The sequence below is a fragment of the Heterodontus francisci genome, unplaced genomic scaffold, assembly GCF_036365525.1.
Source record: "Heterodontus francisci isolate sHetFra1 unplaced genomic scaffold, sHetFra1.hap1 HAP1_SCAFFOLD_43, whole genome shotgun sequence".
Classification (NCBI taxonomy): Eukaryota; Metazoa; Chordata; class Chondrichthyes; order Heterodontiformes; family Heterodontidae; genus Heterodontus; species Heterodontus francisci.
In genome coordinates this window covers 13,480,632-13,507,666 of record NW_027141852.1, presented here as the reverse complement: position 1 = coordinate 13,507,666, position 27,035 = coordinate 13,480,632, and the positions used below count along the sequence as shown (strand labels likewise).

Here is a 27,035-nt window from a genome sequence, read left to right as displayed (position 1 = left end):
GAGCAGCTGATAAAGTTAGCCTGAAGAATCGTCAAGGAAGGAGAGAAGACCACAACCCAGTTTGTTTTCCAGAAAATCTTTAAAAGACCCTGAGAAGTCCACTGAGTTAATTCATCTTGTCGCATGTCTTTGAAGAAGGCCTGCTAAAATTAATTCTCAATGCCTTCTGAAAAGAACTGTTCTAAAATACCCTAGTGACCTGTCTACGTATACTCGTAAGTTAGACTTTATTCCAGTTTTGGAGCAACATATCTCATCTGATGATTTCTTCAAAAATGAGCAAATAAACAGCCCAAGAGGTTTTTTTTGTCTGTAACAGAGTGCTGAATTTTTTTTTAAACCCCTTTTATTTTTTCAGCCATCCGGTGTGTGTGTGCATGTGGCTCGAAGATAAAAAAAGGACTTTAAAAGTTGGTAAAGGTGAAAAAGGAACTTTTAAAATTTCCACCTGTGTGTTTATGCTTTACTTCATGACTAGTTAAAACTTGTTCGACAATAAATGGATAATTTTGTTGTTCATTGAAGAAACCTGGTCAGTGTCTTCTATTCTGGGAAAAATAGAGTACATGATTGACTGTATCAGTATGTTGGAAAAGTTCACATAGATGTTGTGACCTGTGGAGAAGTGGGATGAGAATAAAGAGTGCCCTCCTCTGCCCTTAGTTGTCACAGCACTTGTGATCTGGCTCAGTAGCTTAATTGGTTCGAGTGTTTGTCTTATAATCAGAAAATCTTGGATTCATATCCTTGCTTCAAAAGTTTAGCTATCAATCATTTACATCCATTTTCTTGTGAACTTTAACTTTTCTTATGAATTTCATTCACAAAAGAAAACAGCTCAGTGATTGCCTTTGTGAAGGATGTGAGTTTGAAATGGCTGTTCCTGCTCGTACAGATGTCCAGTGCTAATATTACAACGGCAACTCAATCCCCTACAATTTCTTTGAGAGCAATGTGTTTGCAGTTGCATTTAACCTGGAAAACAGCTCAACATTAATCTCACTGAAGGAAAGTGTGACCGTGTTGTATGTTTCAGAGTGTTTGTGCCGTTTTGTGTCTCTTTTAACCAAGACTATAACACGACGCAAAGGGGAGGGTTGATCCGAGGTTTAGAATATATTATCATTCAGGAGCAAGAAAAATCAAAAGGAACAAAATAAGAAAACCCCGTCTCCAGATTTGAGAATCTGTAGATCCGCTTTGGGAAAGTGAATCAGAGCAGAATGAAGGGTGAACTGTCCGACTGCCCAGAAGAGATGACGACACAGCTCAGTCAGCACGTTCCCCCGGTTTATGATGCTGGAACATTCCTCACACAGAAATTATTCAATCAATATTCATCTGCCAAGTCGGTCTGAGGCTGTGCCTCTCTGATCACGTGGAGTTAAAGCAATTCTTCCAGTCAGTTAGTTCAGTTGTCATTTCATGAGAAATTCGAAGTCATCATGACTTCGTCAGTGACCTAATGGTTCAGGTGTCTGAGTGATGTTAATCATGATGTGATCAAATGATTGTATGTTCCAGTCTTTCCATGGTGAGTTTTCACACTGAGTAGAAACGTGTTGGACATGGTCTGGAAATGTTTCACACCACTCCATTCCCAACAGGCCATGACCTGATGTGATGGAAATGTCATTTACTAAAAGAAGCTACATTTCCATCATTGCACATCTGGATGCACAGTCAGGATCTGAGCTGAAGGTGACCATCCTGCCCAAATTTCCATAGAGGCAAAAAAGACATGTGATGGGTTGCTGGCACAAAGCTGGGTGATGAAGTGTTTGAGAGGTTAAGATGATGGATTGTTAATTCCTTCTGTTTTACATGTATGAGTTTGAATCCCATCTGCAACAACAGTTTATAAAATGCTCAATACATTGTTTCTTTGTAATTCACCAGCTTTTGCAGAAAGTAGGACTGAAGCTATTGCAGTACCTGTTAGAAAAATAGTCTAAGTTATTCTGAAGCCATCTTCCAATGTCATCGACATGTCAGCAGGATTTTAAAGGATAAGATGTAGTTTTTAAAAGTCATTTCAATCTTACTCGAGTCTTTACAAAGAAGCCAGATAAATCTCGATAAAAAGTCATATATATTTAGAGATCTTTTGAAAGCACTTCAATCTTGTTAATAAAAAGTCAGATGTAAATTTAAGAACTCTGATAAGGCGATGCTAAAAAGTTACATACAATTAAGAAACAAAATACAACATTTAAAATGTCTGAACTCCCTCTGAAAGTTGACCCCTGCTGCTGCCGGTGTCTTCCTGGAATAGTGGAGCTGTTGTGTCAACAGAAAAGTCCTTCCCGAGCACACCTGAACCTGTTGGTACCGGCTCTAATACAACCCAGGTAAAGATTAGGGTACGTTGTGGGCAATGAGCCCAAATTGCTGAACTACAGGTCCCTGTCACTTTAAAGAGTGGGCTGATGCAATTATGATCAGAGGCTCCTTCTAAGCACATTTCTCACCACCACAACTTCCAGATGCTGGTGTTAGTGTGTGCATATACTGGCAGTTGCAGTGCTGTTCAGACCCTCAATAGCAGTGAAAGTCTCAGAGTTCACCACTATTGGGCTTCAAAATCCAGGCCAATATCTCACAGTCCTGTTAGATTTGCTCTCCCTCTGTACAAAATCAAACTCCACACATTGTCTTTCACTCACTCCTGTTTCCAGCCCTGACGGTGCAGAAATCCCCTCTCAAAGGTGCACAATCCAGTTGATTTCTGATCAAATACCTCCTTCCTCATTCAATAGAGGAAACAGAGACATGAACAGGAGTCAGGTGCAAGAAAGTTTCACCAACAGAGCAAAGAAAGGCACCAACAAATGTCACACCGACTTTCCAAATCATTTCACTGTAATATTCTTTCACTTGTTTTGTAAGTGACTGCAATAAATCTGAAAATGAGCACCATGAGGTTTGTGTTCACTTGTCACTTGTTCTCCTGTGTTTGTCTGTCAGGTTTGTAATTCAATTTGTATTGGATATTGAAGAGAATCTCTTTTCAAGATGATTGCACATCGTACTGTGTTTAAAGCAACCAACTTGTAAAATGGAAGATAATGAATGTTTCAATACCTGTGTGACCAGATTCTTCCAATGCTTTTCAACAGCTAGATTGATGATGCTTGCAATCTGTATCCTGTGGAGAATGGGAGAGGAGAATAAAAACATGGTGCATGAACAGGACAGACTGTGTAAAATGGGTGCACAGAAATACTGCCACCTCATTGAAAGTTAATGAGATTTATTCTAAGTCAGTCACCTGTCCACAATGAACAAGTGAATAAATTAATTGTCCACTTTCAATCTAAATGGGACTGAGGTTCCAACAGAGAAGTTTTCTGGAAAATACCTGCTGCAGTTTTAAAATTGATGAACTGGAACATCTTATACTAACTTTCAAATAACTGTAGTGATTGTATAGTTCCCAAAGTGGAGAGAAGGAGTTGTTTATAAATATAAGCAGAAAGACACATTTGTGGATTGGTGAATGAGCTTTAACTTTCTGAAATGTATTTGTCCATTGGTTGCAGGTCACTGGAAATTCTTTTTTTACATTTCAATTGTAGCAGCAGCAGTTAGCAGCAAAATGTCTGATTAATCAGAGTAGTGGGTCTGGGAAACACTTAAACAGCCGAGACCCTGTAAAACAGAACTCCAAGTAATAGTTTAAATAAGGCACTGAACTGACAGAGCGGTAAAGGCCTGCTCAGGTCAGGAAAAAATACCCGACCCGAACCCGACAGAACCACATTGGACCCAAGCCCGACCCGGCCCGAGTATCTCCATTTATTCCCATGCCCAAACCGACCCGAGCCTTACCTGACCACCGGAATGTTCACTTTACCTACCTCCCGATTTCGAATCTACAGGAAGCTGCAGCATGAGCGCAATGACATCATAGAGATGCTCACTTGCTCACTGAGCAGACTCAGTGTTTCCCTCCTTAATGACCCGGACTCCCGGCTTTGGTTGGCTTTTCAACTTTTGACACTTATTAAACTCAACTTCCCAGCAGAGTTAAATGTAATACTTACTGTGTGTGTCACACCCGGACTCAGTCCAACCTGGACCCAGCCTGACCTGAACCTGGCCTGACCCTACCCGAGTCCTAAAGCCAGACCCAGAAGATCGACCCGACATGACCCGAACCCGACACAGGTCGTCGGGTCCCGTCGGATTCAGGTCGGGGAGTAGGCCTTTACAGAGTGGAGGTCAGATGAGGATTGAATTAATTTCAATCACTGAATCTAAACAAGAAGTAAATCTGCCAGGAATGGAAAACTTTGCTTTATCTGTGAGCTTGTGGCACAACGGTAGCGCGTCTGACTCCAGATCCGAAGGTTGTGTGTTAAAATCACATCAGGCTCAGTTGCGTTTTACAGCAGTTCAAGTTCCTGGATTTTATCTCAGGAGAGAATTCAATCTTTTGGAATGTTCAGTAAATGGTTGAATTTCAAGATCAACTTTAATAGATGAAAGTCCTGATTTCTGGTTCCGCTCCATTTCCATGCTCAGTTCTTATTTCACACTGTTTTATATCAGAACAATGTTTCAGGGATGTGATGTGTCCATTGTTTGTACAATTGCTCTGTCACCCAGTGTGAGAAATAAAACACAAACCGCCCAGCGTGCGGCTCAAACCCATACCTGGCTCTGTCTATAGGCCACTTAGTTCAGTTGGTTAGGACGCAGTGTTGATAACAACTAGGCTGTGGATTTGATCCCCATGTGCGCTGTTACATGGTCAGTCAATAATTGGACACATTTTTGTTGCACTTAAAATCCAACTTTTAGATGCAAACAAGCTCACATAAAATGTCAGAGGAAACTTATTTTGAATAACATCCATTGTATCTTTGTCACTGGTCTCGAGTAACACAGAATTCTTTCCAATTATCTTCCGTTTGCTGATAAACGTTGAACTCGTGGCCTGTTCTCGTTAATGGTCACGAGCAACAAAAACAGACAGAGCGAGTCTGACCACCCAGAGATGTGGAAAAGGCTTCAGTTTGGGGCAAATGCAGCAAATCAAATGTTCACCCTGCCCCGAGAGAGTCAAAAACTGGGGAAAAGGACACAGGGAGATAGAGAATAAGCTACAGCAGACAATGTAAATATTTCCCATCCTTGATATCTCTCTATTCCAATCCAACCTTCAGAGTTGGGTAAATAATTTCAGTGTAAATTGTGCAGCTCAAGAGTCAAAACCAAATGGCGATGCAGAATAAAGGAGAACTGCCAAAACCCCAGATTGAACCTGGGATCTTCAGTCCAACACATTCCCAACTGAGCTATTTCAGTCACACAGACTTGGGATGATAAGTGGCAAGTAACATTCGCACCACACAAGTGCCAGGCAATGAATATCTCCAACAAGAGAGAATCTAACCATCTCCCCTTGACATTCAATAGCATTACAATCACTGAATCCAGCACTATCAACATTATGGGGGTTACCAAAGGGGAGCCATACAAATAACGTTGCTACAAGAGCAGGTCAGAGGCTTGGAATCTTGAGGCGAGTAATTACAGTGCAGCTGTTGGCTCCACCCCAGGGGCTGAATTTGTTCTGTAAACCATGAAGCAGCTTCCTCTCAAATCCCAGGTTTATCAATAAATCCTCTTCCAAAAGCCCCAAAGTGTGATATATTCCTCTCACTCATCCATGACTCTTGACTCCCCAAAGCCTGTCCACCATCCACAAGGCACAAGTCAAGAGTGTGATGGAATACTCTCCACTTGCCTGGATGGGTGCAATTCCAACTCAAGAATCTCAACATCGCCAGGCCAAAGCAGCCCGCATGATTGGCACCCCATCTGCAAACATTCACTCCCTCCACCATCGACGCACAGTTGCAGAGTGTGTACCGTCTACAAGATGCACTGCAGCAATGCACCACGACTCCTTAGACAGCACCTTCCAAACCAGTGACCTTTACCACCTAGAAGGGCAAGGGCAGCAAATGCAGGGGATACCACCACATGCAAGTTCCCCTCCAAGCCACACACCATCCTGACTTGGAACTATATCGCCGTTCCTTCACTGTCGCTGGGTCAAAATCCTGGAACTCCCTTTCTCACAGCACTGTGGGTGTACCTATCCCACATGGACTGTAATGGTTCAAGAAGGCAGCTCACCACCACTTTCTCATGGGCAATAAATGCTGGCCTAGCCAGCGAAGCCCACATCGCATGAATGAATGAATGAAAACGTTGAAGTAGCCCTTGTGTCATTGTTTTGGTAGAAAATACAACCCTGGTGGAATTGTCCCTCCCAATCACACCTCACTTCATAGAACATCGAAAATGGAGAAAATTTATGGCACAGAATGAGACCATTTAGCAATCGTGTCTGTGCCAGCTGAAAAAGAGCGATCCAGCCCAATCCCACTTTCCAGGTCTGGGAATGGGATCTGAACAGATCTCAGAGCTCACATTATGTGAATGTTCTGTTGTAGTATTGGTGAGCTGATATACCAGGGGAGATTCACACTGTTAGACACAGTGTGAAATGCATTCAAGTATTTATAAAGCATTGTAACATGTGAGTAATATTTCCCCATTGATTTCTCAGCACTGATGGATTGTGAAGTGGGAGACAGCCAGAAGTCTCACTGATTCACACTGACCATGAGCTGAAAATGAAATGAGATAAAGTTCAATCTTCAGCAGTGAGTTGCTGCAGTGAGGTAAGAGTCCTGAATCAAGGAGAGACTTTCTCATACTGCTGTTGAATTTCATTTCAAACACTCCTTGAACTCTCTGCCGAGGAATTCAGAGCTGGAGAATGCCTGTAAAATCAGCCTAAAAAGAAAATAAAAAACACCCATCGTGGGGCTCAAACTCAAAAACTTGAGATTCAGAGTTTCATGCTTTCATCGACTGAGCTCACCAGGCCTGAGACAGTGTCCCCGTCCTGTCTGTTATTGGACGGTGCAGCTGTTGCCTCCACCCCAGGGACTGAATTTGTTCTGTAAACCATGAACCAGCTTCCTCTCAAATCCCAGGTTTAGCAGTAAATCCGCTTAAAAAGCCCCAAAGTGTGATATATTCCTCTCACTCAACCAGAATAAAAGTTACATCTTTTGCTCTTTTTACCTTCCAAACATTGACTTCTATTTTTCTCAGCATTTATTTCTCTCTCTTTTTTATATTGTGCATTTCCTAATAAACATTTCATTTCAATTATTTATGAGGGATGAAATGAACAGAAGAGATTTTCTGCAATGGTACCAGGGGTGTGGGACAGAGTGAGTGGTTCGGATCTGGATTACACTGCCTGAGAGTGCTGGAGGCAGATTCAATCGTGGTTTTCAAAAGGGAATTGGATAAACACCTGAATAGAGAAAATTTGCAGGGTTACAATGAAAGGGCAGAGGAGTGGAATTAGCTGATTTGCTCTTGCAAAGAGCTGTCATGGACATGATGGACTGAATGGTCTCCTTCTGTACTGTAACCATTTGATTCCTTGATTCTAACTCTGTCAAAGTTGTTCTGAACTTGCTCTGCTCCAAGGAGAACAACCCCAGCTTTTCCAGTCTGAAGTTATGAGGAACCATGGGGAACCCACTGTAAACCTTCCTCCAGACAGAAATACAACTGTTCACCACTACACTGTGACCCAGCGGTTCACAAAATACATCAATGATTCGGATGTGGGGACCAAATGTAGTATTTCCAAGTTCGCAGATGACACAAAACTAGGTGGGAATGTGTGTTGTGAGGAAGATGCAAAGCGGCTTCAAGGGGATTTGGACAGACTTAGTGAGTGGACAAGAAAGTGGCACATGGAATATAATGTGCAAAAATGTGAGGTTATACACTTTGGTAGGAGGAACAGATGTGCAGATTATTTCTTAAATGGTAAGAGATTAGAAAGTGTAGATGTACAAAGGGGCCTGGGTGTCCTTGTCAATAAGTGACTGAAAGCTAACATGCAGTTGCAGCAAGCAATTAGGAAGGCGAATGATATGTTAGCCTCTATCGCAAGAGGATTTGAGTACAGGAGTAGTGAAGTCTTGCTTCAATTGTATATAACCTTGGTTGGTCTGCAGTTTGGAATACTGTGTGAAGTTTTGTTCCCCTTACCTTAGGAAGGATATCATTGCTGTAGAGGGAGTGCAATGAAGGTTCACCAGACTTGTTCCCGGGATGGCAGGACTGTCCTCTGAAGAGAGACTGGGGAAACTGGGCCTGTATTCTCTTGAGTTTCAAAGAATGAGAGGTGATCTCATTGAAACTTACAAAATATTGAAAGGGATAGACAGGGTAGATGAAGTTTTTCCTCCGGTTGAGGAATCTAGAACCAGGGGACACAATTTCAACAGAAGGGGAAAGCCACTTAGGACAGAGACCAGGAGAAATTTCTTTACTCAGAGGGTTGTGAATCTTTGGAATTCTCTACCCCAGAGGGCTGTGGAAGCTCAGTCATTGAGTATGTTTAAAGCAGAGATTGACAGATTTCTAAATACAAATGACATAGGGGATATGGAGATAGTGTGGGAAAAAGGCATTGAAGTGGATGATCAATCATCATCATATTGAATGGCGGGGTGGTCTCAATGGGCTGAATGGCCTACTCCTGCTTCTATGTTCCTATCAGTCTGCTAACTTCACATGCATGCTGTCATTGTCCCTTTTATTACATGGGCTTCAGTTTTACTGGCAGTCTAGTATGTGACATCATCAAGAAGGTTTTCAATAAGTTAAATAAGGAGAAATTGTTTCCAGTGGCAAAAAGGTCAGTAACCAGTGGATGTATTTATCAGGTGATTGAGAAAAGAACCAGAGGCGAAATGAGGAATGATTTTTTATGCAGTGATGTGTTGTGATCTGGAATGCACTGTCTGATCAGGACTTGAAAGCAGATTCAGTAGTAACTTTGAAAAGCAATTGGGATAAATACTGGAAGGAAAAATGTACGGATTACAGGAAAAAGCTGAGCAGCAGGACTAATTGGATCGCACAACCAAAGAGACAGCACTGACACAATGGACCAAATGGTCTCCTTCTTTGGGTATCAGTCTGTGGTTTTATGAACATAATGTTGATACAATTCGCTGAGTTGGAAGGGAAGTGAACCCAGATTCCGGATATTCTAAACACCAGACGCAAACCAACTGAACAAGCCTGTTGTTTAATCTATGTTTTTCACACCAGCTTCTCCTCGCTCTTTCTGTGTTTCCAGCCTGGTCTGTTCCTCTGACCTTCATTCCTGACACTTTATTGAGAATGGCCAATTGGAATGGAATACATTGGAATGGATTTTTCTGTCGGCGGATGACATGGAGGTCAGACTTCGCACATCCACACGGCAAGAAGGCATTTCAAGTATTTCTGAGTCCAATTGTCAGCAATTTTATTCACTGGATCCAATTGAACTAATAGCACACGGGAACCACGGGGCTTCAGAGCCTCGCCTGGTTAAAGGAGGTGACTGGGAGGTGGGAGCTGAGTGTTGGCTTCACTGGGAAGCTGTCGGGTGAGGTAGCGTAACTTGGCAGCAAGGGTGGAGGGGGAAAGGGCATCCGGAAACACTGTCAGGAGTTTGGGCCAATGTGCCAGCTCTGCAGGGGGAGCTACACCAGGGTGCCATTGAGGCAGTGCCACCTCAATGAGGGTAAATGTGAGTGGGTAAAGAGTGAGGTAAATGTGGCTGGGTGTTGTTTACTGTGAAGGCCTTGCAATCAGGGAGGGGCAACCTGTTCATGGGCCTCATTCACCCTGGATTCGAGGCTCCCATTGAGGAGGAGTAGAGAGGGAGGGAGGGAAGGGCAGGCACCAGCAGGGACACCACAGCAGCTTGGTGCCCACAGGAAGGCCAGCCTCGAACAGGAGGCTGGAGAAGGAGGCAGAGGAACATGTCAGCCAAGGTTCAACTACCTACAGATGTCCGAGTGACAGTGTCTCCACAGACTGCACCTCTCCACGGAGGTTGTCACTGATCTCTCTGCCATGATGCAGCTGTGCCCCATGGGACTTGGTGGGCACCTGATGCCGTTGTCACTGAAGGTCACTGTGCCACTGAACTTCTGGATGACCAGATCATTGCGGGGATCCACTGGAGATATGTGTGGAATCTCACAGTCTGTGGTGAATCAGTGCATCAAGGAGGTCACCAATGTCCTCTTCAGGAGGGCCGGTGACTATGTGCACATCGATCCAATCAGTCACGCTAAGAGGGCTATAGGATTCAGGGCCATCGCTGGATTTCCCCAGGTGTAGGGTGTCATTGACTGCACCCATGTGACCATCAAGGCTCCTGCAGACCAGCCAGCAGCCTTCAACAGGAAGGGCTTCCATTTGCTCAGTGTGTAACTGGTCTGTGACCATCACAAATGGATCCTACAGGTGTGTGCACAAATCCCTGGAAGCAGCCACAACGCCTGCATACCAAGGCAGTCGCAGGTGCCAGAACTTTTCCGTGGCCCCATGCGCTTTCTGAGATGGATCCTTGGAGACAAGGGCAACCCAGTGAGGACATGAGTACTGACGCCTGTGAGGAATCCACACAAGGATGCAGAGGAGAGGTACAAAACCTGCTGCGGGTCAACCCGAGTGACCATCAAGGAGGCCATTGGTCTCCTGAAGATGAGATTGAAGCGCCTGGATTGTTCCAGTGGAGTCCTTCAGTATGTGCCGGCGAGGGTCTCGTATATCGCGGTGGTTTGCTGTGCACAGCACAATCTGGCATTACAGAGGGGTGAGGTGTTGACTCGTGAGGAGATCATGGAGTGTGATGTCTCCTCTGATGATGAGGATGTGGAGGAGGATGCTGCTCAGGCAGTGCCAGATGAAGGACCTCAGGCACAGCAGGAAAGCCACCATGAGATACACACAAGGGAGACACGAGACACCCTTATACATTCACGTTTCCTTTGAGCCTTACCACCTTCTGGAACCAAGTCAATAAAGTCTTAGCTTTGATCAGCCCTGTTGTCACCTCCTTCCTTCTGCACTACAGCGCCCAGGTACATATCGCACAGTGGCAAGGCCGAAGCTTTGTGAACTCAGGGCTTGGTCCCTCACTTCCAGCCCCTTGGGAGGAAGGGTTTAAATGAAGTCCCAAAGGGCATCAACAATTAGGCGGAGACAGAGTGAGAGAACATCATTTCTTTATTCTGTGTGACACCAAACACAACCCTATCCATCTGGAATGTACATTCACCCGTGAACCCCTCAGTGAATCTAGGTGCTCTTCTTAAATCTTTTCCGGGTGCTCCTACGTGGTGCTCCCCCTGCTCTGTCAGCTGAGGTGGAGACAGGCTGCTGACCTTGCTGCCCCATGGCTTGGGATGACATTGGTGGCCGTCCTCTGGCTGCCTGAGGCCTGGAGGGCCCCGGCACACTGAGGGCCTCCTGCACAGGTACAGGGACCCCCCTCTGTCATCGAGGATAATGGAGGCACTGGCATCACTGGTGTCACTGGCAGAGGGGCTTTGGAGCTACTGTCCACACCAGGAGCACCCTGAGAGGAGACCCCAGATGTAGCAGCCAGCTGCTCCTCCCCCTTATAAGACACACTTGTACCTCCCTGCTGACCTGAGAGGGACGTGGACCTGGTGGAGAATTCAGGTGCCTCGTCCCCCCTCTCACCTTGTCACCGCTGGATGGAGCTCATGGACAAAGCGATGGAGTGCAGGTCTGCGAACATCTCTGGCAGCCACTGATTGATCGGCTGGATCTGGCTCTCCATGAGTGTCACCAATCTCTCAATGGAGGAAGCCAGACACACCCCCATCAGAGACAGTGCAGCACACAAGACCTGGATGGACTCCTCCACCATCCTTGTTTGGGTACACATAGCATCTGGCAACTCTGCCAGATGTTACCTGACCTCTCGCTGCAGCTGCGGTATTTCCCGTGTTGCTGGTGACACCAGAGGCATGTCATCAGCCTGAGGCTCAGTGTGGGCCGGGCCTCCCACAGACCACCAACTGTCAGTGGCCTCGGCTGTCACAGCCTCCGTCAGCTTCCCGGGCCTGCCTGTGATGTGCTCATCAGTTTGCGTGAGCGTTTCTGTTCTGGTGGAGGGTGCAGGGGAATGATGTGATGGTGCACCATCTGAGGCTCCCTCCTCCTCCTCAGACGTGTCCGGCTGTCTCCCAGTCTCTCCAGCGCTTTGCTTTTGTCGTTCATCCGGGCCTTCATGAGAAAACAGGGACATTGAAGGGTTACGGTCTGCCCATCGTGACATTCCAACCACCCCTACTGTGCAGCTCCATTGATGCAGTGGTGAACAGATGAGCAGTGTGGCTCCTTTGCAGCGGATGCTCCCTTGTGCCCCAGGAGATGTTCACTCACTCTCTTGGGTAGATGCCCCTGTCTCTCCATCAGCTATGGAGCAGCTGCTTTGCTGCCCTGCCTGTTCCATGGCCTCCTCCTCCATCGGGATGAGGACATGGAGATAAGGCACTCCACCGCCAGTCTTGACACGCTCTTTCCAATTGTGGGATGTCTTCTCCTGCAGACACAATGATGAACAAAGTTAGTCTCCCAGCGGGGACAAGCCCAACATCTCTGATGGTGATAGTCCAGCAGTCCATGATGTGGACACACATATGCCTCCTGCATGCGGCCCCTCTCGAGGGACTGTGTGAGGTTATATAATGACTGACGTGTGCCTCTCCTGCTGCCCTTCCCCAATACACATGACTGGGTGGTCACTCCCTTTCCACTAAACATTCCCTCTCACTCTGCCACATGTAATGTCCAAAGGGTCCAAAGTGTTTTGAGTTGTCGCCTGAGCAACCTGGATCAGGTCATTGACCCACTTCCTGCACTGGATCCATGTCCTGGGGGTGAACCCATGGCTGCTGACTTCACCTACTATCTCCAGCCAGCTTTGCTTGGTCAGGTGGACAGGTCTCCACCTCCTATCCCTGGGGAAGAGGATCTTGCACCTTTCTCTTGCCACTTGGAGGAGAACCTGCAGGGAGGCATCGCTAAACCGTGGCACCATGGTCACTGCAGGCTCGCATTCAGCTCCTTACCCATCAGGCAACAGAGGCAGCAGAACTGGTCCTGGGACAGCAGAGGGCTCTCAGGAAGACACTCCTTTAAACCAGGCAGCAGTGAATGCAGGGCTGGCAGCCCTTTAAATATGGTGCCAGCACCTGCCGTTGTGTCAGATGTCAGTGCCATCGGCACCTCGTTCCCTACCTCTGGTCCTTGTTCACATGGGCCCCACGCCTCCCCTTCATTAATTTGTCGGCTGCTCCGTGATCGGAGTCGGTCGGCCACATTTCACTCGTGTGGTGACGACACCCGCTTCCGGTGCCTCTGCCGAGAGCCGCACCGTTAGTTTAAAATTCAGCCCATGGGGTCAAGAGTGGAAAATCTACCCTCTGTTTCTCTCTGCTTAAACTGATGGAGACACCAAATTAAAACTGATGAAACCAGGGATTGTATCCTGGTTCTTCAATCTAGTGTTCTCCCAACTGAGCTATTCCATCCTCACTGTGAACTCATCTTCATTGGAGACAAATATAACTCCAGGCGGAATTTCCCCACCCGTTCATTCCTCACTTCAGGGGAATGGGACCCGACCAGATCGCGGAACTCAGATTATGTTAATGTTCTGCTCTTGATATCTTCATATTATTTTGCGTTTGAGCCACTTTTAATCAGGTTCACGGACAAATTCTTCTATCATCCCTTCTCCCACATTCTCTCTCTCTCATTCATTCTTTATTCCTCACAATCCAGAAAGGGTTAGGAATCAGAGCTCACCCCCAAACCCTCTGCACACAGACCTCTGTCTGTCACCCTGTTTGCTCCAAGATCCAAGAGACCAGTCAATAAGTTACACTCTTTATAAACACAGTGTTGGACACAGAGTTAAATACACTGAAGTCTTTTGAAAAAAGTTCATCTTACGGGCTGTGTTACTGAGCCCACAGAGCAGGACAGGCCCAGGCTCCAGCCCCAGCCTGTGCTGTGTTAGCTGATGTCACCTGGTGTGATACTGAGCCACACGGAGCAGGAAAGGACCTGGTTGTATTCATGGCCTGTGTTGAGTTAACTGAACCCACCCAATGTTGTAGGAGCCACACAGAACAGAATGGGCCCAGGCTCCTTCCTCAGCCTGAGGGATGATAGTTCATCTCACACGGTGTTGTACAGAGCCCCACACAGAACAGGAAAATCCCAGGCTCCATCCCCGGCCTGTGGTATTTTACTTCATCGCACCTGGTATGGTAAGGAGCCCCCAGAGCAGGAAAGATCCAGCTTCCATCTCCAGCCTGTGCTGAATTAGCTGATCTGACCTGATTGGCACTGAACCGCAATCAGGGGAGTATGGGCCGAGGCTCCCTGGCCTGTGGTGTGTTAGTTATTCTCATTTGGTGAGGTACTGAGCACTATGTAGAGCAGGAAGGGCCTGTGCTCAGTGAGCTGATCTCACCTTGTGCCTTCCTGAGACCCACACACAGAGCAGGACAGGCTTAGGCCTCATCCCCGGCCTGTGCTCAATTAGCGGATCTCAGCCAAAAGATTTTGATAAGGTTCCATACAAGAGGCTTCTCTATAAGATTAAAGTCCCTGGTATCAGTGGTAATATATTGATCTGGATTGGGAACTGACTGGCACGATGTAGGCAGAAAGTAGTTACAGATGGATCTGGATCTGTTTGGAGACCAGTTACCAGTGGTGTCCCACAGGGATCGGTGATGGGTCTGTTGCTCTTTATTATTTTTATTAATGATCTGGATGTAGGTGTAGGGGGCACCATCTGTAAATTTACAGATGATTTGAAGATCTCTGCGAGTGTTCAGACTGTAGACGATGCTCGACTGTTTCAGGCTGATCTTAATGTGTTGGGAGATTGGGTTCATGACTGGTAAATGATGTTTAATTTGGGTAAGTGCAGTGTTATTCATGTGGACAGGGCGAATGCTCAACATTCATACACCCTTCAGGGAAAAACATTAAAGCAGGTGGAGAAAGAAAATAATTTTGAGCAGAGATCTGGATGTTCTCGTGCACAGATCTCGAAAGGTACAGCAGCAATGCTGTGAAGTGATAGCTGGAGCAAATAGGGGGTTGGGCTGCATTCAGAGGATAATTGCATATAAGATGGGGCATATTCTTTCATGGGATGTGAGCGACACTGGCAAGGCCAGAATTTGTTACCCATCCCTAATTGTCCTTGACAAGATGGCGGTGAGCTCCCTTCTTGAATTGCTGCACACCATGTGGTGTAGGTACACCCACAGTGCTGTTAGGAAGGGAGATCCAGGATTTTGACCCAACATCAGTGAATGAACAGCGATATTGTTGCAGATCAGATGGTGTGTGACTTGAAGGGGAACTTGCACATGGTGGTGTTTCCATGCATCCGCAGCCCTTGTCCTTCAAGGTGGTGGAGGGCTTCGGTTTGGAAGGTGCTTTTGAAGGAGCCTTGGTGAGTTGCAGCAGTGCATCTGGTAGATGGTACACACTACTGCCACTGTGCGTCAGTGGTGAAGGGAGTGAATGTTTAAGGTGGTGAATGGGGTGACAATCAAGGCAGCTGCTTTGTCCTGAACAGTGTCGAGTTTCTGGAGTATTGTTGGAGCTGCACTCATCCTGGCTTGTGCCTTATAGATGGTGGACAAGTTTTGGAGAGTCAAAAATCACAAAATTATTACAGTGCAGAAGGAGGCTATTCGGCCCATTGTCTCTGCATAGAATCATTGAACATAGAAAGTTTACAGCACAGGAAGGCCAAAAATCGAGCAACCCAGCGGAATCCCATTGTCCAGCATTTGGACCGTAGCCCTGCAGGTTCAGGTACTTGAGGTGCACATCCAGACTCCTCTCAAATGAGTTGAGGGTTTCTGCCTCAACTACCCTTATAGGCAGTGAGTTTCAGACCCCTCGCACCCTCTGGGTGAAAAAACGGTTCCTCATCACCCCTCTAATCGTTCAACGAATCACTTTAAATCTATGCCCCTTAGTCATTGACCTCCCTGCTAAGGTAAATAGACCCTTCCCATCCACTCTATCCAGACCCCTCACAATTTTATACATTTCAATCAAATCTCCCCTCAGCCTCCTCTATTCAACCCCAGCCGATCCAATCTTTCCTCATCGTTGCATTTTTCCAGAGCTGGCAACATCCTCGTAAATCTCCTCTGTAACCTCTCTCGTGCAATTACATCCTTTCTGTAATGAGGTGACCAGAACTGCACACAGAACTGAAGTTGTGGCCTAACTAATGATTGATACAGTTCCAGCATAACCTCCCTGCTCTGATATTCTATACTTCTGCTAATAAAGGAAAGGATTCCATAAGCCTTCTCAACCAACTTATCAACCTGTCCTGCTACTTTCAGGGATCTGTGGACATTCACTTCAAGGTCCCTCACTTCCTCTAGACCTCTCAGTATTCATCCATTAATTGTGTATTCCTTTGCCGTGTTTGACCTCACCAAAGGCATCACCTCACTCTTCTCCAAGTTGAATTCCATTTGCCACTTTTCTGCACACCTGACCAGTCCATTTTTCCAGCTCTCCTAATGAGCATTTCACCTCGTGCCTTGAGCTGAATTATTCATTGCAGAATTCTCACTGTCTGTTTTACCTTTGGTGCCACAGTATTTATATGAATGGTCCAGTTAAGCTTGTGTCGATGGTTACCCCCAGGATGTTGATGGTGGGGGGGGGGGGATTCAGCGATGGTAATGCTGTTGAACGTCAAAGGGAGATGGTTACATTCTCTCTTGTTGGAGATGGTCATTGCCTGGTACTTATGTGGTGTGAATGTTACTTGCCACTTAGCAGCCCAAGTCTGAATGTTGTCCAGGTCTTGCTGCTTCTGGACACGGACTCCTTCAGTATCTGAGATGTCCCGAATTTGTCCTTTTATGAAACCTTGGTCAGGCCTCACTTGGAATATTGTATCCAGTCTTGGTCTCCTCACATGATGGGTGCTATTGAGGCTTTTGACAGGGTACAGAGGAGAGACATTAAACTAATTCCCAGTGTAAGACATCTTCGTTATCAAGTTAGACTAAAAGAGTTGGAACCCTACACCTTCGAGAAACCTAGACTGAGGGGTGATCCAATTGAGGTTCATAAGTAATGAAGGGTCCAATTTAGCATGGGAGAGGAGTCATAATTGTATATTGTAAAAGGCCAGATGTCACCCGGATCACATTAAATTTCATTTTCAGCAACAGGTAAATGAACCAGGAGGGCTGAGTGGTTAAGGTGTTGGACTTAAAATCCAATGAATATATGTATGTGTGTGTTCAAACCCCACTCCTGGTATCTGTGCCGGCCAAATGTTACTTGTTGTTTCCCTGACTTTTGCCTTGCACCATCATCTCTTCTGTCATTTAATCACTCCTGCCTTCCAACCGATCACAGCTTCCTATTATTTGCCCCAGCACCGTTCCTTGTCTCTGCACTTGCTTATAAGCTGGGAAACCTTGAACTTAATCTCCTCTGTCCCCTCATAATGACCTTCTCATCTTTCCTGAACTGTGGTTCCTCACAGGATCCGCTGCCTCTCCGACTCCCCTCCAGGGGAAACTGAAGGCCCTGAGCCTGGGTCTTGCTTTCTACGCTTGCTGGTAGTTGAGTCCTTGCATGTCTAGACTCCTCCAGGAAGGGCTTGCCATAATCTTCCAATCTTCCCTGGATAAGGGGATTGGAGAGTGGCAAATGACACCCTTATTCAAGAAAGGGTGTAAGGACAGTCCAAGCAACTCCATGCCAGTTAATTTAACATCAATGCTGGGTAAGGTTTCGGAAATGATAATCAGGGAAAATATCAATGGACATTTAGAGAGGTTTGAGTTAATTAAGGATATCCAGCATGGATTTGTAAAAGGCAGATCATGCTTCACTAATCTAATTGAATTTTTTGATGAAGGAGCAGAGAAGTTTGATGAAGGAAATGCAGTGGATGTTGTTTCTATGGATTTTACGAAAGCATTTGATAAGGTATCACATAAAAGGCTGGTTAACAAAATTGAGGCTCATGGAATAGGAGGGTCAGTGTCCAATTGGTTAAAAAATTGGATTAAGGGCAGAAACAAGCAAGTTGTAGTAAATGGTTTCTTTTCAGACTAGGGGATGGTCGACAGTGGTGTTCCCCGAGGGTCAGTGCTGGGATCACTGCTTTTCTTGCTATGTATAAAATATGTGGATCTTGGAATACGGAACAGAATCTCAAAATTTGCTGACAATACCAAACTTGGAGGTGAGGCAAACAGTGAGGATGATATGAACCGCCTGCAATAGGACATAGATAGGCTAGCAGAATGAGCAGAGAGGTGACGGATGGAATTTAATACTGTTAAGTGTGAGGTGATGCATTTTGACAGAAGGAATAGGGAGAGGCAATATATCATGAATGGCACAGTTCTAAAGAGTGTTCAGGGACAGAGGGACATGGGGATGCATGTGCATCGATCTTTGCAGGTAGCAGGGCATATTGAGAGAGTAGTAGTAAAATATATGGCATCTTGGGCTTTATACAAACATACAAGCATACGAACATATGAATTAGGAGCAGGAGTAGGCCACTCGGCCCTTCCAGCCTGCTCCACCATTCAATAATTTCATAGCTGAACTGATGACCCACATTTCCAGCTACCCCTGACCACGCCCTTGCTTATCAAGAATCTATCTACATCTGCCTTAAAAATATTCAAAGACTCTGCTTCCACTGCGTTTTGAGGAAGAGAACTGCAAAGACTCACAACCCTCTAAGAGAAAAAAATTCTCCTCATCTCTGTCTTAAATGGGCAACCCCATATTTTTAAACAGTGACCCCTAATTTTAGATTCTCCCACAAGAGGAAACATCCTTTGTACATCCACCCTGTCAAGACCCTCAGGATCTTATGTGTTTCAATGAAGTTGCCTCTTACTCTTCTAAAATCTGGTGGAGACAAGCCAAGCCTGTCCAATTTTTCCTTGTAAGACAGCCCACCATTCCAGGTACTTGTCCAGTAAACCTTCTCTGAACTGCCTCCAATGCATTCACATCCTTCCTTAAATAAGGAGACCAGTTCTGTAGACAGTACTCCAGATGTGGTCTTACCAATGCCCTGTATAGCTGAAGCATAACCTCCCTACTTTTGTAATCAATTCCCCTCGCGATAAACACGAGCATTCCATTAACTTTCCTAATTACGTGCTGTACCTGCATACTAACCTTGTGCGATTCATACACGAGGACACCCAGATCCCTCTGCATCTCAGGGCTCTGCAATCTCTCACCATTTAGATAATATGCTTCTTTTTTATTCTTCCCGCCAAAGTGGACAATTTCACACTTTCCCACATTTTACTCCATTTGCCAGGTTGTTGCCCACTCACTTAACCGATCTACATCTCTTTGTAGCCCCCTTATAAGAACATAAGAAATAGGAGCAGGAGTAGGCCATTCAGTCCCCAAAGCCTGCCCCACCATTTAATAAGATCAGGGATGATTTGCCCCAGACCTCAACTCCTCTTTCGTGCCAGCTCCTCATAGCCCTCAACTCCCCAATATTTCAAAAATCTATCTACCTCCTCTTTAAATGCTTTCAGTGATTTAGCCTCCACAACTCTCTGGGTAGAGAATTCCAGACATTCACTACCCTCTGAGAGAAGAAATTCCTTTGCATCTCAGTTTTAAATGACTGTCCCCTTATTCTGTAACTATGTCACCTAGTTTGAGATTCCCCCACTAGTGGAAACATCTACCCTGTCAAGCCCCCTCAGAATCTTATACATTTCAATAAGATCACCCTTATTCTTCTAAACTTTAATGTATAAAAATCTAACTTGTTAGCCATTCTTGATAAGTCAACCCCTTTCTCCCAGGAATCAGCCGAGTGAATCTCTTTTGACTGTATCCAATGCCAATATATCCTTTCTTAAATACGGGGACCAAAACTGTACACAGCACTCCAGGTGTGGCCTCACCAACACCCTGTACAGCTTTAACAAGACTTCCCTATTTTTAAACTCCAGCCCCCTAGCAATAAAGGCCAAAATTCCATTTGCCCTCTTAATTACTTGCTGCACCTGCATGCTAACTTTTTGTGTTTCAATCACAAGAACACCCAGATCCCTCTTTTTTGGAGTCTCTGTCTATTTATATAATAGTCTGCATTTTGATTCTTCCTACCAAAGTGTATGACCTCACACTTTCCTACATTAAACTCCATCTGCCAAGTTTTTGCCCACTCACTCAACCTATCTATATCCCCTTGGAGATTCCTTACGTCTTCATGACAACATGCCCTACCTATTTTTGTATCATCAGCAAATTTGGATATATTACACTCTGCCCCCTCCTCCATGTCATTAATATAGATAGTAAATAATTGAACCCCAAGCACTGATCCTTGTGGCACTCCACCAGTCACATCCTGCCAATGAGAAAATGGCCCATTTATGCCTACTCTTTGTTTCAAGGAATTGGTAACTCGTGTGTGCATCATCACTTCAGGAATTGATGTCATACAGTATGTGACACAGAGTAGGAGATGGGATGATCCCCGGTAAGATGTGCCTGTAATACTCTCCTGTAAATTGTATATTGTATTGTCAGTCTTCAATAAAAAAGTCAAATTATTTGTTGGCGTTGATCAGTGTGTGATTGGTAAGTCTGTGTGAAGAACAGGGGTTGGCAACATGTCTGTACATGGACACCAGTGTCCTCGTTAAAACAGTTCGGTCCGTGACTGATAATTTCAGGGATGAGAAATTTCCCATTGGCTTCTTCTTCCAGACCAGTCTGACTTTCAATCAAATCGCAGCCGTCACTTTCACAGCTGACAGGTCCTGAGAGCAGAGACAACGTTTCAGAACCTCGGACAAGTTCGGAGCTTTCCCGCAGTTCTGATTTCATTCAAAAGCCCTCCAGAAAAACCCGAAATTGTCCGAGTTTCGGAAGTGCTGTCTCTGCTCAAAGCACCTGTCAGCTGTGAAACTGACGGCTGCGATTGTAAAAAAAAAAATAACCATAAAGCTGAGAGTTCTCGCTCTCTGCAACTGTCAGAGAGAGGGAGAGAGAGAGAGGAGAGTAAGAGGGAGAGAGGAGACCGGGGGTGGGTGTCGGCAGAGAGAGAGGGGCAGAGAGAGAAAGGACAACCTGAAAGGTTTACCCCGTATCCTTAGATTATGACCCCTGGTTCTGGACTCACACCCAAATCCCATGAACGAATAAAAAAAGTCACAACTGTGATTGGCTCTTGGTGCGGACTCTGGTTAATAGACAATATTCGGAGCGCCGGTCCCAGACTGTTTAACACTGACTGAGCTGAGAAAATACAACTCACCCCCGAGAATCCGCAGCACAGAATGAGCGGAGGGGAAAACCTGTCCTGGGAACTCTTCATTCAGGGAACAGTTTGTCCTGTGAATATGCAGATGTGAATATTGTGGAAGAGAGATTGTATTAAAGGGGAGGGCGGGTTCGTCTGAAGCCACTGTGTTTGTGGGTCCGCTCTCATCGTCGGATTTCAGAGTCATTCTTGTGTAAAATCAAATGATTTTCCAGTCAAAGAACCGCCCTGCTCCCTGCTCAGCCCCAAAGTGGGAATTCGGGATCATTTTTTTTTATTTCAAGATTTCAGTTGAAAAGTAGAGAACATGTCAGCGAGGGGTGAGAGAGGGCGGTCAGTGCAGCAATAAAACCAGGTGAAATGGAAAATGGAGTCCTCAATCCTAGTGAAAGCTTTTCAACAGCAAACATACTGGAGTGAGAGACAGGAAAGATCTAGTCTGGAAGTCTGGAGTCTCTGAATTTCAATGGAATTGGAGAGTTTGTGAGGAGAGAGAAACACAGAGAGACAGCAGGAGCCGGGAGCTGACAGCAGCTTGTCTCCGCCCCGTCCTCTCTCTGCCTTTAAGTTGCTCTGTGCCGCCATCACCGGCTTCATTTCTGACCCAGTTCACATTGACAGAGAGAATTTGTGCAGAGTCCCGGTCATAACCGATCGTGCAGCCGCCCAAACGGCTCCTCCAGCCGCCGCCGCCGCCCAAGTCAAGACCCCCAAGAAGAAGGCGGCGGCTCCCCGGAACAAGCCAGCCGGTCTCCCGTTGGGCGAACAGATCCTCAAGATTGTGCCGGCTTTCAGCGATCGCAAGGGGATGTCCCTGTCCGCCATAAAGAAGGCTCTGGGTAGCAGCGGTGTCGATGTGGAGAAGCTCAGGACCCAGATCAAGCAAAGTATCAAGAGGAATGTGAACAAAGGCTCCCTGGTGCAGAGCAAGGGACAGGGAGCCTCCGGCTCCTTCAAAATCAGCAAGAAGGAAAACCCAGGGAAAAGTGGGAAAGAAGGTGAAGAAACCAGCAGGCAAGAAATCTTTAGTGAAGAAACCAGCAGACAAGAAATCTTTAGCGAAGAAACCAGCCGACAAGAAATCTTCAGTGAAGAAACCAGCAGACAAGAAATCTTTAGTGAAGAAACCAGCAACCAAGAAATCCTTCGTTAGAAACCAGCAGACAAGAAATCATTGGTGAAGAAACCAGCAGCCAAGAAAGTGACAACAAAGAAAGTAACAGCCAAGAAAACGAGCAGCAAGGCGGCGGCAACGCCAAATAAGGTGGTGAAGAAAGCAACGCTTCAGAAAAAGTCTCCTGCGAAGAAGGTCAAAAAAGGCAAGAGTGCGGCGGGCGGAAAGGCGCTGAAGAAAGTGCAGACATGGAAGAGCAAGGTCAAGCCGAAAGCAGCGAAGGCTCAGAAAGCAGGGTCTGGAAAGAAGTGAAAGAGCGCGGGAAACTTGTAAACATCTGAACACAAAGGCTCTTCTCAGAGCCACCCACATCTCTCAGGAAAGAGCTGATCCCCTGATCAAATGATCCCTGTCCCGGCCCCGTCTGCAGATTCAACATGGAAATGATGTGGAGCAAATGCAGGATCCATGGTGACTTGTCTCCACCCAGCCCTTTCCCCACTCTCTGTAATAAAACAGAAGGATGTCCGGCCCTCACTCTAACTGGAGATGTGTTCGGTGCAGTCTCAGTTCACAAATTCAGGGGGAGAGTCCTGTAAGGTAGCTCGGTCACTCTGACTGAAACCGCCAGTTCCCCGGGGCTGCAGCCACTGACACTGCGGGGAGAGGATCCCCGACTCTATCCCGTCTACGGGGGAACAAACAACTTTGTGTCCAGAGAAGAGGGAGGGTTGGGGAGAAGGTACATGTTAAAGCGCTGCAATGGACTCAGCTCTTGTGTGTGCACAACTCTCACTGATTCCGTCCTCTGGGAACAGTGCGGTCTAAACAGATCAGGTCAGGAGAGAAACACACATCCCGAGAATGGCCTCTTTCTTCCTGCATTTACTCTGTTCTGGGTGCAGATTCTCATTGAGAAGCGGCGCTCAGATCACCAGAGAGAGAAAAAAACACAATTCAAACTGTCCAAATGAAAAACAGAGAATTAACCCGGACACTTCCATTATTAAATTAATTCATCAGCTCCGAACCAGTTCCCGTTAATGTACCGGGATGCTCTTGGGATTTATAAAATCGAAGGCAGCGGGATTTATTAAATTGTTGATTCTACACCCTGTAGTTCACTTCTTCACTTAACTGGAGGGGGAGATGTGTGAGCAGAGAAACAGAGCGAAATCCAGAGAGGGAACTGAAAAGACACCTAGACAGATGTGAAACAGGTCAATCCACTGTTACAATAACTCCATCTCTGATTCCCTCCTGACAGTAATCAGTCCTTTCACAGAGACTGTGGGTGGCTCTCAAAAGAGCCTTTGGTTTATTTGATGACATTTTGGCTGCTTTACCTTTTCTGGGGGCTCTGAGCGCTGGTTTTCTTGGGCAGCAGCAAGGCCTGGATATTAGGCAGCACCCCGCCCTGAGCGATGGTCACTCTTCCCAGCAGCTTGTTGAGCTCCGCGTCGTTGCGGACGGGCAGTTGCAGGTGTCTGGGAATGATGCGGGTCTTCTTGTTGTCCCGGGCCGCGTTGCCGGCCAGCTCGAGGATTTCAGCGGTCAGATACTCGAGCACAGCAGCCAGATAGACCGGTGCTCCGGCACCCACACGCTCAGCATAGTTACCCTTTCTCAGGAGCCTGTGAACACGGCCCACCGGGAACTGCAGTCCAGACCGGGAGGAGCGAGACTTGGCCTTGGCCCGAGCTTTCCCGCTGGTCTTTCCTCTTCCAAACATTTCCTCAATCTCACAAATACTTTCACAAAGAATGGTTAATTTCCTTAGCATTAATAATAGCCAATAGGCAGTCAGGGTGGCCGAGCGGTCTAAGGCGCTGCGTTTAGATCGCAGTCTCTATGGGAGGCGTGGGTTCAAATCCCACTTCTGACACCTTGTGTTTTGACTGCACTGGAGGCGTTTGGGAGCAGCGGTGAAGAGCAAAGAGAGAACAGGAAAGAACATGGACAAGCAAAATAACAATGGACCCAAAGATGTTGCATCAAAACATTAGAGTAAGAGGCAACTAAGCAAACAGCAGTGCACAGAAAAGATCAAAAATGTAACCTTTGTATCGGGGTGGAAGATGTTGCCAATATCCTTAATGAATAGTTTACTGTCTTCTCAAATGAGGGGGTGATGCAGATATTGTTATGAAGGAGGAGGAGTGTGAAGTATTGCACGTGATAACTTCAGGAGAGAGGAAGTCTTAATTGGATGAACATCCTTGAATGTGGATAAATCACCAGGACCAGATGAAATGTACCTCAGGCTGTTGAATGAAGCCAGGGAAGAAATAGTGGAAGGTCTGACCATCGTTTTCCAGAGGATTGGAGGTCTTGTAACATTGCAATAAAAGCAATTACGATGCAGATCAAGCATGGCTGAGCCTTGAGAGTAGAGAAACAGGGCTGAATTCCCTGAACCAGTGCTACAGCTTTCAGAATAGAAGGAGCCTATACAAACCTGATGGGTTCCACTTAAACAAAAGAGCTGGAGGTGTTGACAGTCAGAACAGATAAAATGTGCAGGAGTGTTTGAAGCAGATTCTGTGTGGTTACTGTAGTTGTACTATGGAGTTATTTCAAGGAGGTGATTCTGAATGTCATGGATCAACGTGGACCCACCCAAGGCAAAGGTCACTGAAAGTGGCAACGCAGGTGGATAAGGTAGTCAAGAAGGCAGACGGCATGCTTGCCTTCATCAGTCGGGGCATAGAGTATAAAAATTGGCAAGTCATGTTGCAGCTGGACAGAACCTTAGTTAGGCCACACTTAGAATATTGCGTGCAATTCTGGTCGCCACACTACCAGAAGGATGTGGAGGCTTTGCAGAGGGTACAGAGGAGGTTTACCAGGATGTTGCCTGGTCTGGAGGGCATTAGCTATGAGGAGAGGTTGGAAAAACCCGGATTATTTTCACTGGAACGACGGAGGTGAAGGGGCGACATGATAGAGGTTTACAAAGTTATGAGCGGCATGGACAGAGTGGATAGTCAGAAGCTTTTTCCCAGGGTGGAAGAGTCAGTTATTAGAGGACATAGGTTGAAGGTGCGAGGGGCAAAGTTTAGAGGGGATGTGCGAGGCATGTTTTTTACACAGAGGATGGTGAGTGCCTGGAACTTGCTGCCAGGGGAGGTGGTGGAAGCAGATACGATAGCGACGTTTAAGAGACATCTTGACAAATACATGAATTGGCAGGGAATAGAGGGATATGGGCCACGGAAGTGCAGAAGGTGTTAGTTTAGGCAGGCATCAAGATCGGCGCAGGCTTGGAGGGCCGAATGGCCTGTTCCTGTGCTGTACTGTTCTTTGTTCTTTGTTCTAAGCTTCCCTGTGGTCCAGCCTGGTTGAATGGAACTGAAGCAAACAAATCATCCAGAAGAGGAAAAGATATATAAGGCCATGAAAGCACAGAATTCAGATGGATGCAATACCAGATGGTATGGCAAGAGTGTAAAACAGCAACAGACTGGTGAATAAAACTTTCCCATTGAATAAGACAAGAAAAGAGAAGGGTAATAATAGTGTCAGAGGTGAGTTGTGACACTATTCACATTCCACCTTGATCTGAATCGGACTGTTGAAGGGAGTGATTAAGAAGAATAGAGGAGAAATGAAAAGAAAGGAGAAATAAACAAAAGGTCTTTTGATTTTAGAATGCTTGTTTTTGGAAATGACAGACTGTAAAGTGTGTGTGTCAGAAGATATAGAGCGAAGTTGGGTGTGACAAGATCACAGGAAAGTTGTGCCCTGAGACAAGGTGTGTGTTGACAGGAAAGCTGCTTTCTTTTGCACAAAATGTAATTTATTCATATAATTTGTGCAATTACATTGCAAAGCAGTTCAATTTTAATATTACATAAGGTACAATACAGATCAGTTTCCTTCAATAATGTACATGAGGGATCTCACTATCCCTGACTGCACAGGTTATATTTACAGTATTTACATTACACATCAAACATTCTCTGGTGCACACAGCCCGAGGGGTTTTACACAGGTTCCAGCCCATCGCTGTACTAGGGCCTTAGACTGTCACCTTTCTATTGAGACTCCATGGTGGCTTCCCCAAGCTTCAATGCCATCCCACAGCACATGGTCTTGAATGATGGAATGTGTCAGTCTGCAACACTTGGTCATGGACAGCTCTTTGCACTGGAATACCTGTCCCACGGCCGTGCTCGTTCTTAACAGAGATCATTTCAAATGAACATTTCCTAAATCCGTGCTTTCTCTCTCACAATAAAGAGAACAGGATGTCTGGCAGATTCAGTGTGAGACAATAACACTGCCGGGTAAAGGCCGCTTTCCAACTCCAATCTTAACACAGGAGATTCCCCAAACAGCTGCAGTAAGGTGCTGTAAACTGCTGGAAGCGGATGTGTGTGGAAATGGTGATGTTACTGACGAGGTTTCTTAGTATAGAATGGACTATGTTTAGGTGGGAATATTACTGAGCGTTAATTGTAGTGGGACACTATTTAAAAACTCTGGCTTTCTGGAAAGCCTTGACTATGAAGGTCGAGTCTGGAAGGGTTTGCGTGGAGAGCTGGGTTTCGGTTCAACTGTTAATAAAGGGTTTGAAATTGGCAACCCGGAGGAAACTGGAGGTGGAGCTGAAAGATGAGGGGCCGTTCTCTCTCT

The 27,035-nt window shown here is 46.0% G+C and overlaps 1 protein-coding gene and 1 non-coding gene across 2 annotated transcripts; one reads left to right on the top strand and one right to left on the bottom strand.

The window, feature by feature from the left end:
* Nucleotides 1-253: 253 nt before the first annotated feature.
* LOC137364977 (histone H2A.J-like) lies at nt 254-24,129 on the bottom strand. Its single transcript, XM_068027851.1, has 4 exons — nt 23,744-24,129; nt 11,950-12,035; nt 2,805-2,903; nt 254-267 (listed from the first exon to the last, which is right to left on the bottom strand). The coding sequence occupies exons 1-4, from the start codon at nt 24,127-24,129 to the stop codon at nt 254-256; spliced, it is 585 nt and encodes a 194-aa protein (XP_067883952.1).
* Nucleotides 24,130-24,199: 70 nt separating this feature from the next.
* Nucleotides 24,200-24,282, top strand: trnal-uag (transfer RNA leucine (anticodon UAG)). Its single transcript has one exon. It is a non-coding gene; the product is annotated as a tRNA-Leu (tRNA).
* The last annotated feature ends 2,753 nt before the right edge of the window (nt 24,283-27,035 follow it).